The sequence below is a fragment of the Alosa alosa genome, chromosome 10 (assembly GCF_017589495.1).
Source record: "Alosa alosa isolate M-15738 ecotype Scorff River chromosome 10, AALO_Geno_1.1, whole genome shotgun sequence".
In the NCBI taxonomy this organism is placed as follows: Eukaryota; Metazoa; Chordata; class Actinopteri; order Clupeiformes; family Clupeidae; genus Alosa; species Alosa alosa.
The window spans coordinates 19167678-19181614 of record NC_063198.1 but is presented as its reverse complement, the minus strand read 5'-3'; the positions used below and the strand labels follow the sequence as shown (position 1 = coordinate 19181614).

Below are 13937 nucleotides of genomic sequence, written 5' to 3'. Positions count from 1 at the left end.
CCAATCCTTAGACGGTGCAATGCCTTTTACAATTGCGCCATCGTGTGGCTAAATAGCATTCATACATACTGTCATTTACGCTAACTAAAGATTTGTTATAAACGCCGAAACTCGCCAGTTATTGACCACCAAATAATAACAATAAAGAATATTCTACTAACACGTGGACAAAATGCAAAAAAAAGTTACAAGAAGGCCATGTGGTTTGAAAATATTTTGTAGAAGTTGATTCAGTTAAGTCAATGTTTGTTCATTGAATAGTTTGGTAAAAAGAATGTGATATCAAGTGATGGTGATATCAAATAGCCATTGTGATTTTAACAAGTCCATCTGGTGGATTAAAAGCCACTTAGAATACCATAATGAACACAGCTATTTTCACAAGGTTACAGGCAGTGGTATAGGTTTATTTAGTTGGTCATATCCAGTGACCACTCTGAGTTAGATTAAAAATTAGACACTTATCGACATTACATCTCTGAGTGGTATTTTGTTTAACTTTGTCATGTGCCTGTGAAATATGTGCCCCAAGTACTTCCATTGATAAACTCAGTATCACAAGTAGTGTCAAATGCAAAATTTGCTATACATCACTGTATAATTTGCTGTGACTTCAAGTGACTTCTAACCATCAAGTAGTACAGGTTGGTGGGAGTTAATGTTAGCAAAACATATAGAACAATGACACAATGTTACAATCAAGACAAGACTGAAATCCATTTTAATATTTTATTAAAGTTAATTATCCACAGCAAATTAAATTAAATTAGTTTTTATCAGTCACAATATTGATTTAAATGGTCTTACATCAAGCAAGGGATTTCTTATAGGCAAGGTTAAAATTAATATTCCTATGTCCATTTGTCTTCATACATACATATACAAACACAGACAGATGTAGTGACACCCTCATATATTCAAGCACTGACACAGACCTATATCTAATCCATAGACCTACATGGAAATAAGTTTTTGGGCTTTGGGTTTCATCCTTTTGTCAAATATTGTACAAACGTTGCCCCCTGGTTGAGGCTAGGCATATCCAATTTATGTATTTAGAAATGGAATATGTTCTTCTACATTCTCTATGAATTACAATCAATTATATAAGTATTACCAAAATGTTATAAAGTATAATAAACATTCACAAGATATCATGACATCCTCTGTTACTACCACAAAGCAATCAGAAAGGGTAAACGAGTAGTCTAGCCTGTCAAAATGGCTGCCCTACAACCATGCAATTGGCCATCTAGGCCCACAATCATGATCTTACACTGCTTTGAAGACAACTTGTAAGTCGGATATTTCCAACTTGAAATGTCCCTGTTCCAACTGGAAGGACGAGACTTTTCATTCTTATACTAGAAAAAGTACAAAGGAACACCACCCAGTTGGAGCTTTCAAACTTGCAAGTTGTCTGGCATAGCATTAATACACATATTTCATCTGAATCAGCCAATCAGAAGCCTACCCTCATCCTTGCACTCAGGAAAAGGACCTCAAACTATGGGGCGAGGTCTGAGACTGATCCAAAGCAATGGATGAGAGATCGATTCTTTGGGGAATGGGAATGATCCAAACACTGACTGACAGACAAAAATAGAAATGATTTCTTACCTATTCATTTAAAAAAACAAGATGCTTTGCTGCCCGTCAGGGAAGGCAATAGATTGTATAGTTATCTTCTGCACAGGATAAAATCACTACCCTACAACTATACAATCTACTACCTCACCCTGCCATGGCGCGCCTCAGGTGTCGTGTTGGCTGCAACACGACGGAAGAAAATGGCGGTGCATTATTGTGTTAGATTGGATTCTCTGGCAGTCGGACAGAGGAGATCTGAAACCCCTGCTTGACTCCGTTGTCCCTCTCGTCACTTTGGGAAAGACAGTAGGCTGTATAGTTATCTCCCAGTGTGGGTATGACCCTAAAACTATACAACCTACTACCTCATCCCACCGTGAAAATGGCCGCTGCGTTCCTGAAACCTGTAAAAAAAAAAAATCAGCGTAAAGAACAAGGGAGTTGACCCTGGCAGAACCAGGAGTATCCTGACAGAGAAAGAAATCCTGAATGATGCCTCATGGCGCTGTCGTTCTTTTGCTGTCCATGTGCTCTCCAATGTGCTGGACAAATTTTCTGTATCGTCACTTGAGAACCTGAGGACAGACAAAAATGAGAGCAAAGGTTTCTTCTTTTGTGTCTCAAGCACGGTCACAAAACACTAGCACACACAAAACATTGAGTAAACACTTCATGAGAAGCTTTGCAAAGTTCGTGGGAGTAAATTCGCCATCCAACGCGACTTCAAAAAAACCCATATCCCCACAGGCTGGCTCTGTTCTCTCCCTGTGCAGGGTTTTCGGATCCACACCCCTGGATCTCTGGCATAACCCTGAGCAATGCAGCAGAATGGGAGCTGCTGGCCAACAGACTGGCTCCCTCTCAGCCCCTGAGTAGCCATGTTGTCATTGTGAGTTTGCCTTGGCTGCTCTTTTTTCTTTTTCTCTCCTTCTCTCTCTCTCTCTCTCTCCTTCACGAGTCAAGACGAACTGCTTCCACTTTTCAGAGAAGGGAGGGGATGGCTCCCGTCTGCCGTAGCTCACTTTCGGATCGTCAAGGGCCGAGCTGCAAGCAAGACAGAACGGAGAGCGACCCAGACTGCTCACCCGCTGATGCTGCGTTAGCCGCCATCTTGTTTTTTTCACCCCGCCTGCAAGTCGGAGAGCCTGCCACAGGTTTGTTGTTTTGTGTTTGCCTGAAATCCTCTCTCTGTCTGTTTCCCTGTGGTATGTAGGAGCAAGAGGCACACCTACTCGATGATTCAAATATCAGTGGAAAGGCATAAATGAAAGCCAAATACACACAATCTTCTGATCCCGATCAAAGTCGTGATCCATCTATTCAACAACAAAAAAATACTTGCACAAAAGGCAGAACATGTGATGCTGGAAGAAATCAACACCCCCCACCCTCCTCCCTACTAACAAACATGTCCCCACGAGTTCAGTTCATTTAAAATTTCCATGCCCGATTCCCCTCTGATCACCGCACAGAAATGATAATTTTTTGTTTAGTCACTCAGTCACTCACAAAAGTGCAAAAGCAGGCTTTGGCGGCCGTCCCGGATGAGTTTATGCGAGCCCCCACACTGCTCATCTGATAAAAAGCTGTGTGCAGGGGAGGTCAGATCTTAGCATTCTACAGCGCAGATGGGAACGGGTAATCTGTCTGAGGTCCGCCCTCTCTGCACACACAAATAAATGGAGGCCGACACTGGCACGGAGACAGGAACCCCCTCGTGGTTGCGAGGTGCTGGCAAAAGGCCTCCACTAAAGCAGCCCAATAAAAAAAGATCTTTGCCGGGGCACTTGGCAAAATGCAGCTGGAAAGGGAACATCGTACACACACACACAGACACACCATAATTTCTTACATTCCCACTGAATACCCTTCAAGATTCAACGGACAAATGGCATTTACAGCTCATCCTTAGAGGAAGGTGGCGATCCCAGCCCTGTCTGTAAAGGAAGGGTGCCAACACACACCCACTGACTCAGACTGCGTCAGAGGACGCATTTGACAATGTTAAGGACAAACTGGTTTAAACATTAGGCCTACACTGCCCTCACACATATTAGCCTACACTTCTTTATTACCATTAAAGTATCCTCACACTGATGGACCTCTAGTGCAATACATTTTAATTTACCACATCGAGCTCAAACTCAAAGGGACAGCTACTTAAAGGGAAAAAGAGCCTGCAGCTAAGAAATTGACTAACCTCATGGAGGTGCTCTTCGTGTCACATGGTTCCACATTGTTCCTGTACCACCCTTCTTCATGTAACCCATGCCATCCATCACCACCCAAGTTTCCTTCACCCACAATCACAGCGATTGTGGTGTGGAGTTAAAAGGCAATGACATCTCATAATGTCAGCCGAGGGATGTGCCTGATAAAACATCCCTTGTGGATAATGAACAGCCACGAGGTAGCCTACCAAACACCAGGAAGCTACAGACTCAGAGACTTACAGACTTACTAAGAGTAAGAACTAGAAGGCTATACAGGACAAGGCTAATATAACCCCATTAGTTCAAATTTTACAATTGAAGGAAAGCCAGTAAAGCAAAACAGTTGAGAGAAATCAAACCACATTTAAAGAAATCGGCTATAACCAAACCACTCAGTACCTGGCCATACACAATTGGTCCTAAATTAAGTCATACTGGAATTTGACCTTGTTACCCTACATGGCCTCTGATACCTGATAAGGCAAGTGGTAGCAACATTGTTTGTCAACGATGAAGTTTAATAATTTCAGGGTATTATTCAGGGTACTTTCTGGTCAAAGCAATGTAAAGACGTCATAACGTGTCAGCTTCCACCAGAACAAGAAACTAGATCTAGGTTATCGGCAAGCAACATCATGGGACGATCGCGGGATTGATTCTCATTTCCAGGTGACACTTGAGAAATACGTCCCCACTTCTGACTGTGTCAAGTCAACAAAATAGTGCCTACCTAGCCGAAAATCGCCACCCTTTCCTGTATTAACACCGTCAATGCAGCTGTCAAGTTCACAGGCGCGTTTTTATCCCAACCGCGTGCTGCTTTTTAGCAGTAACGTTAATTAAGGCCCTGGCTTTACCATCAGGCTAACGCAAGTCAGGTTGCGACTGAAATCCACTGGTGATACTGGCCTAGGATAACTGAACAAGGTACATGCTTGAATCACTCATGCACATCACTCTGCCTAATTACGCTTCTTGAAAAAAAGAAGAGAAAAACTAGATAATGCGTTAGATAGGGAGCCATCCCACCATACAAATAGGAACTTACAAGTGACCGCGTGCTAACGTGACAGCATCTCGCGACTAACCACATTCTATGTACAGCAACAACCCGTTACAATAGTTACCTGCTTAAAGCACACTAACGTTAACGTTTTTACTTAGCTTCACAACAAGGTGCAAGATTGTCTCGTTGTTGGAGTCCTGTGTGGTGAATCATGCCGACATTGGCCATCTGAATTCTTAAAATATGTGACTGCCTGGGTGAGCCATGGCTAACGTTACCACGAAAGCTAGCCAGATACAGAAACGCTAGCTAGCAGGGAAGTTAATGGGCTGCTGTCTTAATACCTTAACAAAGGTCGTATTACAGGCCTGCAATTTGTTACCGCCTATGCAGTTTTTTTGTCGATGACAATAAGATTACCAACGTACCTGTGACTAAATTGATTAAATTTCCCTCGCTTAGTAGAGAAAAATGGCGGTTCTCATCATCGCGATAGCCTCGCAACTGGATTACTAAATGCTAACGTTCTACATTAACGTTAGCTGGCAAGGCAATAACAGATTCTGAGAGTTGGTGGCTAAATCCAATAGTAACGTTACCTTCACATTGTTAGCTTTGCTAGATGGTACTTCAACTAGCTATCTTTCCTAAGAACACAATTTCCGATTTGTGTTCGGCTTCAACTGAATTTACATATGAAAAAATAACAAGCAGGCGTGAACTCTCAATACTCTTGGCTGGTAACGACAACTTAACGTTAAGGTTAGCTGCTACTTGTATGCATTTCCCAACACGCGTGATCACTAAGCTAACGTTAGCAGACCTTAGCTCTATTGTCTTCACTGTCAGCAACTTACGACTTGGGCTGAGGGTGTTGCCGTCCCGATGAATCAAGTGAATCTATGCCAATTAGCTAAACCGTACCGTCACTTACGAAATATTATGTTTTCTTCGATTTATACAACGAATATTTTCATAATTTCCCATTAGCTTGCTGGCTAACCTGCTGAGAGTGTCGGGATCTGGCTAACTTGTAAATGGAAGAACCCGGATGAAGGTGTGCACTCTTCAGCTAACCCCTTGTCCTGGTTGAATTGACACATGGGATGGGAGTAGAATCTCACAGAGGTCTATGGCCTTGAAGACAAATTCTTGTAGAGGGGTATGAGTAGGATGCGTCAGACACATTGTAAATTAAAAAGAACAAATCTCACACCTATATTTATGTATACATAAGCCAGTCTTTGAATTTGGGATGAGGCAGGCAATCCTGTGCTACTCATAGTATAACTGAAATAGCCTATGAAAACCCTGCTTGTACGCTACATGGAAATAATTGGCTATTTTAGTGCATCACAGTAGGCAGGCGACTGTCCACTGTCAAACAGATTAATTAAAATGTAGTGAGTTCTCAAAACTTCTTTGCCAAGTTTGCCGAGCCGAGGTTACACGCAAATTGCGGTTAGGCTACATTCTCATCAAACCACGAAACGTGCCACCCCTTTGAATGTGTGTGCAAAATGCGAAACTTGTTTCTATTTTATTTTATCAGAAATGCTAGGCCTGTTGACACGTTTGAGAACCACCTCGTGTATTTAAACGTTCTCGCGATCTGTGTGTATTTATTTATTCATTTATATATTTCCCCCCCAAATTCGCATGTTTCCATTACACGTTTTTCTTTTCGCAATTTAGATTGGGTCTAGCAGTGCTAATCAGAGAATGCCCCATTGAGTTTGCCCTTGTGATTCCCAATATGAACGCCAGATGGCGCTAAATCTGCTTTTAGCAGTTTCTTTTCCATCAGGAGTGATTTGCAGGAAAGATAACAGGTTGATAAAGAGGCAACATTTATTGATGTTTAAAATATTTTGATGTAAAAGTATGATTGTTTTTAATGCAGTCACATCCTCATTCAGCACCTGGTGCACTTACACGTTGCACTTTGAAGTCTGTTGTACTTCGGGCTTAGATGCTGTTGCCCCCTCTTCGATGTCCTCGTCAGAGCTTTCAAGATCCCAGCTCAAGCTGTCTTCGGAATCGTTACTGGGATCCTGCTCAAGGAACAAGGTTTTTGCCAGGATCAAATCTAAACTTCGGTAAGCAGCATCATCAAAATGTTTTCGGTCAGATTTCCATTCTTTTAGGATCTTAGATATTTTCCTCACAAGGCTTTTTCTTGTTATTTTGCCCATCTTTATCACTTCGAAGCCGCTCATTAGTTCTTCGACGTATTTGCCGTGCGAGACGTAATCTCTGTACTCCGGGTCAAGTTCATCAAGCAAGACCAACTTTTCAGCCCTCGCCCTTAGGCCAACCTCCTTCTTGAGGAACTCCAGTGGCGTTTTGCTCTGCCCATGTTGAAGCATCTCATCATATAGTCTTTTCGGCTCATAGAGCACCTCCAGGCCGTGCTGCATCAGTTTGGACTTCATGTCAGTTTCAACCTCAATCCGCATAATGAGCGCAGCCACTTTCATCTGGATGTCCCTAATTAGACTGTCTCCAACTTTCTTTACGTAGTCCTGAGTTAGTGTTTTGCTGAACAGAAGCAGTTCCATGTTATGCCCTAACTCCTGTTGAAAGATTACCATGTTCAGCCTACATTGATTTCAGAATATGAATAGGCCTAGGCCTATAGCCATTTAGACTGTGGAGACTCGTATTAGGCTCATATAAGGATATTCTCAACAGCACTTAACATAAAAATGAATACAGCTTTGCACTGTTAGAGGAAATTAATAGTGTGAAAATGCATTTTAGGACGACACTGCTTATAGCTTACCTGGATGATGTTGGCATGTGCATCACATATGGACAGCACCATTTTCATCTGCTCAGCAAAGAGCTCCTTCCGCAACTTGTACATATCACTTATTTTAGCAATCTCATGGGTACTATGGTCTCCAAAAATCTTGCAGGTAGTGCAGATTGGTTGGTTGTCAGTCAGACAGTACTGCAGGAAAGAAACTTGAGTTTCAGCTGTAGCCTACACCATGACCAAAGACATATTTTAAATTAAGAACTAGATTATATAGGTGTAAATGTGGCTGTATTTGGGTCTGGTTTACCAGATTTTCCTCCTCTTTATGTTGAGGGCACATGTCTTTTTTGATAATCTCTTCTTTAGCCATTTTCTCAATCTCTTGTTTGAGTTTATCCAGCACATTTTCAGCAAATAGGTTCCTTTTAATCCCATTAATTCCTTTGCTGCGTAAGTGAGTGACCTGGAACAGAGGGTTATAATCTTAATATGGGGCATTTTGTAGGTGGCTGTAGTCAGCATATTACATGTTAAATAGCCTACAAATTATACATCTAGTAATGTATCATTCACTTTCCTTCTTCATACAAAAAATATGCAAGCCTTCTGCTAGAACATTTTGTGTACATTGACCAGGCCATTTTAAATTCAGGTTTTGAGTAGCTGCACAGATAATTACCTTGCGGCACATTGGACAAACAAATTGTCCATTATTGCGATGACCATTGTGAGCGTCAAGAGTTTGTTGGACACATTTCTTGCAGAAGTTATGGCAGCAGGGCAGCTCCAAAATAGGTGGTGTGAATATTTCCAGACAAATAGGACAAGATAGTTCGCTACAGAGGGTATCCATGTTCACCTCACAGTGTTCAGTGTCAGAAAGTAAGGAGCTGAAAGTGCATTTTCAAGAAGAATCTTGGCTTATTGTGACTTCACTGCTTCTTGGTGGTTCTGTTTGGTATTTTGTTGCCAATAGCAATACTCAACATGAAGTGGAATGTTATGGTTATGTTTGCTAGCAGACTATGCAAAGTGGCCATTACAGTAAAATTTTAAACAAAAAACAAATGCATTTAAAATCATAATAATAGACTAATAATAATATGATGTTACCAATTTCTGGCCAAAATGCTTTATTCTAGATGTGTTGGAGAACTTGTGCCACAAGCAAATATGGTCTGTATAAAGTATAAGTATAAGTATATATACTTTTTTGATCCCGTGAGGGAAATTTGGTCTCTGCATTTAACCCAATCGGTGAATTAGTGAAACACACTCAGCACACAGTGAACACACAGTGAGGTGAAGCACACACTAATCCCGGCGCAGTGAGCTGCCTGCTTCAACGGCGGGCGCCGGGGAGCAGTGAGGGGTTAGGTGCCTTGCTGCTGGCACTTCAGCCCGCCCACTGGTCGGGGCTCGAACCGGCAACCCTCCGGTTACAAGTCCAGAGTGCTAACCAGTGGGCCATGGCCAAATGCAGTTGAGCAGGGGTCTTCAACCTTTTTAAGCCCAAGGACCCCTTGGCTGAGAGAGTCACTGAGCACGAAAACATTGTTTTTTTCCCCCCAGTAAACTGTTAGCTACCATTGCTTCATTGAGATTGAACAGAATTTAGCTAACTAGCGGTGATTTTGCTAACAAAGTTGCTAGTTGTCTGTTGCCCTGTGTTGCCAGTTTAGATGGTGAGCAGGTTAACTTGTGATATTTGCATAAAATTTGTGAATATTCAACAAGACCCTGCCTACTTGTTAACAGCGCTTTGCTCTGCCTCCGCCCCTCAAGTCACATTTTCACAAGCCCACAGTGAGACAGAATATGAAGAAAGATCTTGCCGAAAACACACAGAAATCACCGGTTCATGTATAATGCATGTCACTGTCCGCTTAAGCATTATCCACACAAAATGCTCTGCAAACAGCAAAGTGTCAAAGTAAAACAACAAAGGTTTTGTTGGGTTTCGAACATGAGTCTCGCGGAGGCAAAATGTACATTGCAATCAGCACTACCACTACACCACAGAGGGGCGGTAGTAACTTCAATGCCATCATCAATCATCATTAATCCATAGGCTACTAGTCTACTAGCTAGCTACCTAGCTACTGATATCCTGATGTCCATGTTAACTGGTGACATGACACCGAATGCAAGCCTTGAATAATGCAGATTAATTTTGCCTCACATACTAAAACAGTTACAACAAACTGCATGCATGACCCCACTTCAGACGTTTTTGTGGGCAGATCATACATCGTGATTATAATGCGCAAAAATAATCACGTGTGGGCCGCGAACTGCTCACTAAAATAGCAAGCTATATGCCACCCTGCTAACCAGTTGCACCACTGGTCATTTTGCATCTCTGCAATAGCATGGTGTTCCTATTAAATGAATGGGTACGCCTATGTTGTTTTGTGACGGCTTATTTGTCAATCGATCAAGATATTCATTATACATGGATTTCTATGCAACGTCACGAAAAAATGCGTGCGCAACCAAGAGGCAAAAAGCACCATAGAACAGCATAGAGCAATGCACAGAAGAATAACATGAGTTTTTGTGCTGAAAACTGCACCAATTCGAAATCACGATGGTTAGAGAATGTTAAATATGTTCAATATCCCTAACGTAATGCATGTCTTCGCCAAAAATGACAAAATATGATGTTATATTAATAATGCAAATGAACGGCAAACTTTGAAATATAGTCTGAAATGAGATGTTATTATCATTGAGACATCAGGGGTATACAAAAAAATCTGATTGCTTACAGCAGCCGACTATTTAGGTCAGTGGTTCTCAACCTTTTTTGAGCAAACGACCCCCAGACTTTACCCCCAGACCCACACACACACACACAATTAAAAAAAAAAAAAAAAACTACACCCCCAGGTAGGCTATAGGCCACTCACGCTCATGCTATATTGCTTAAATAAAAAACGAGCCCATTTCTGTGCTGTTTTGGTTTCTTCTGGAATTATAATAAAATGTCCCTATGAGCTTATTTTATTATTAAGCAGCCCACTGTTAGAAGCAATAGGAGACTGGTTGGGTAAAAAAAAACACTACCACATCAGCATTGGTTGTAATGATTTTTTTCTTTAAATCAATAGGAACATTAAATATAGACAACGAGACGTGTCATTTTATCATGGACAAAAAACAATCACAAAACAGATTCCGCGCGTGAGGCCTATATATATATATATTTCGTATTTGATTAGCAACGGTCTTTTCGTGGACACTACGCTCAGAGCAGCTGCAGAACAACAGCGAGCAGGGCTGGGGGACGTGAGTCCGGGCGTGTGCAGGCCCAAACTGCACTGTATGACCACTGAGCATAGATAAACAGTAAAATAGAGCGGTAGAGGGGTTTGAAACCCATGAATGAAAAAATAGCCTATTTATTTCAGGTAGCCTATTTTTGCACCAAAAATATGTGAAAACCATGAAAGTTTAAAATGTAAAAAAAAAAACCTCTCACGTTCCCAGCGCCCCCCTAGGTTGTACGACCGCCCCCGTTGAGAAACCCTAATTTAGGTTAAAGGAGAATTCCGGTGTGATATTGACCTAAAGTGTATTGAAACATGATACCGAGTGTGAACGTTTGTCTCATAGCCCATCTCGGCGTGTCCCCTGCACTCCAAAAATCTGGCTTAGTTAGCCGATGCTACCAACAGCTTTTTCAATAGTGGTGCTTCGGCATCAGGCTAGCCATGCAAATAAATCACTGTTTTACACCCATTTACGAGGCTCAATGTATCTCCACACTTAATTGGTAGACTTCCGAGGGCCCTGACATTTAAAACGAGACATTGAGAACTTTGAAAAAGCACTGGTAGTTTATTTACAAGATGATTTATACAGACAGTATCTTCACAAAGTTTAGCGTTTGCAGCCATCTTGAATTTAGTCACGATAAGTCGAGCAACGAGTAAGAATGAACAGGTATGATAAGGGATCAGATTCCAAAAATAATTCAGTGGAAATGCATGGATTCCAGTTGCTGCTACTGGAAGAAACTGGAATCCATGCATTTCCACTGAATTATTTTGTTGTTTTGAGGCTTGCATATGCCCATGTTAAATTGTGATGGCACCAGTTAACATGGGCGTATATTTCCCACATGTTAACCTGTGTTAACTTTGACTGAAAGTGTAATATACATAGAAATCCGGTATCAATTTCAACAGCTCGTAGTGTAGTGGTATAGACGATATAGAAGCTAATCCGATCAACTTTCTTGATCATACATGGTTCGAATCCCAGCTAGATCGCTAGTTTTATTTTTTTTTCCATTCATTCAGTATGTGTCATATTTGTGGATAATGCTTAAACGGACATGTATTTGACATACACTGGTGATGTTTTCAGCGATATCCGTTATATTGTCTCACTTGTAAACACTTTGTGAAAATGTAAACCTGCACTATCAGAGGCAGAGCAGATTAAGAAGTAGGCAGGGTCTTGTTGAATATTCACTGATTTTATGCAAATATCACCAGTTAACCTGCTCACCATCTAAACTGGAACACCGGCAACATTGCCCAAAAATTGCCCTGTGTACCATCAGCTTCACAGTTAGCCATCACATTTTAACTAATGAAGGACAAAGAATTAAGCTTGAGTATGGATGCAATATGAGCCTGGTGAGTGGCACAGACTTTTGACGTAAGACTGCTAAATGCTGCACATGACATGTTCCCAGGTGATCACATGATTGCATGAAGACTCATAGGTAGCCTATGTTATTTTATCAATTAATAGAAAGCATCTTTTCTATGTTCTGTTTATGATTATGTAGGACGTTTTTAATTTTTGGAAAAGGGAAAAAAAAATGCTTCAGATGAAATATTTTGGCGGAACCCCTGCAGTACCTCCATGGACCCCATTGAAAATCACTGCAGTAGAGTGCAAACTAATTACACTGTAAAAAATAATAAGTAATGGTTACTTGAAAAAAGGGTGGAAACTCGTTGCCTTAAATAAGTTAAGTAAACAAAACTTTTCTCTTTCAAGTTATGTTTACTTGATGTCTACAAGTAATGCTTACTTAGAAGAAGTTATCCTTACTTAAGACTTTAAAGTTCTGGTTACTTACTTCCAACTAGTAAAGTTTACTTCATGCCCTCAAGTAAAGCTTACTTGAAACAAAGTTGTATTTACTACTGTTAAATGAGTTACCCTTACTTTGAGTTGTAAAGGGTAATTTTATGTTGGTTAGTAAAGTTTACTTGCAGAATATACACAAATAGTTGGCACTATTAGATTAGATAACTTTATTGTCATTTTGCAGAGTACAAGTACAAAGACAACAAAATGCAGTTTGCATCTAACTAGAAGTGCAAAAAGCAGAAAAATGCAATGTGATATACAAAGACGGGTGGTGCATAGACAGGATAGGAAAATGCGGTGTAAACAGTAGTGTACAGTTGGTTTTACAGAAGGTGGTTTAGAGTAATATAAATTAGGTATAAATATGTGCAGTGTATTAGCAGAATAAATATGGATATATTTGGTATGAACCATATAGACATATATGTACAGTATACAGCTATGTGCAGTGTGGTAACAGTACTGTAGCGCAGAAACAGTAACATTATAACAGTAGTAAGAATACGCGGTATGTGCAGGATGAATAGTATGAAGAGCAGTAGAAAATGGAATGGCTATATGTGTAATTACAGTATGTACATTTGTAAATAAATAGAACACTATGGGTGGGATAGGGTAGTGCAATTGTCCACGGGGGGTGGGTGTCCCCCGTCAAGGTTTCCGTGGTCATGGTGGACACCTCAACAGGCACAGGCAAGGAGGCATCGGTGGGGGCTTAGTTGGTTGGTTGTCACCGGGATGCACAGCTAGAGTTCAGTAGGGTGACAGCCGCAGGGAAGGAGCTTCCTCTGAACCTGCTGGTTTGGGTGCAGAGAGACCTGTAACGCCTCCCAGAGGGGAGTGGGGTGAACAGTCTGTGGTTGAGGTGAGAACAGTCTTTGATGATGCTGCGCGCCTTACGCAAGCATCACTTGCCCTGATGGCCTTGATGGTGGGGAGTGAGGAACCGGTGATGCGCTGGCCAGTTTTCACCACCCTCTGCAGTTTTTTTCGGGTCGTATTCTGGTGTAACCTCCATGTTTCAATCAGTAGTGTTTGAGCAACTGACCTCTGACTTCACATCCAAACAAGCACAACTTACATGTCCAGTTCATTGCTCTGCATTTTCAGTTTTCCAACTGTAAAAAGAAAAAGAGGGCAAAATTATTATCAATATGCATCTATTGGCCATGTTTAACTAAAACAGCTGATTAAGTTTATCACATTAAATGTTAATTTAAATTATTTCTCCAGAGACCTAATTAATACT

At 41.2% G+C, this 13937-nt stretch overlaps 1 protein-coding gene and 1 long non-coding RNA gene across 2 annotated transcripts in view; one reads left to right on the top strand and one right to left on the bottom strand.

Moving 5' to 3' along the window:
* Positions 1–6642: 6642 nt before the first annotated feature.
* Positions 6643–8475, bottom strand: LOC125302498 (E3 ubiquitin-protein ligase TRIM63-like). Its single transcript, XM_048255711.1, has 4 exons — positions 8253–8475; positions 7881–8036; positions 7595–7765; positions 6643–7385 (listed from the first exon to the last, which is right to left on the bottom strand). The coding sequence occupies exons 1-4, from the start codon at positions 8424–8426 to the stop codon at positions 6741–6743; spliced, it is 1146 nt and encodes a 381-aa protein (XP_048111668.1). The 5' UTR covers positions 8427–8475; the 3' UTR covers positions 6643–6740.
* A 2342-nt stretch (positions 8476–10817) lies between these two features.
* The window catches only part of LOC125301889, a 111707-nt gene continuing 108587 nt past the window's right edge, over positions 10818–13937 (top strand). Inside the window, exon 1 of the long non-coding RNA XR_007194810.1 lies at positions 10818–10864. This is a non-coding gene — a long non-coding RNA (uncharacterized LOC125301889). The remainder of the gene's footprint in view (positions 10865–13937) is intronic.

Coding starts and splice junctions, on each gene's coding strand:
- LOC125302498 (XM_048255711.1), bottom strand. CDS start 8,426: ATGGATACCCTCTGTAGCGAACTATCTTGTCCTATTTGTCTGGAAATA. Junction 7,766..7,880: donor ATAAAGAGGAGGAAAATCTG/GTAAACCAGACC, acceptor TCTTTCCTGCAG/TACTGTCTGACTGACAACCA. Junction 7,386..7,594: donor CACATGCCAACATCATCCAG/GTAAGCTATAAG, acceptor ATCTTTCAACAG/GAGTTAGGGCATAACATGGA.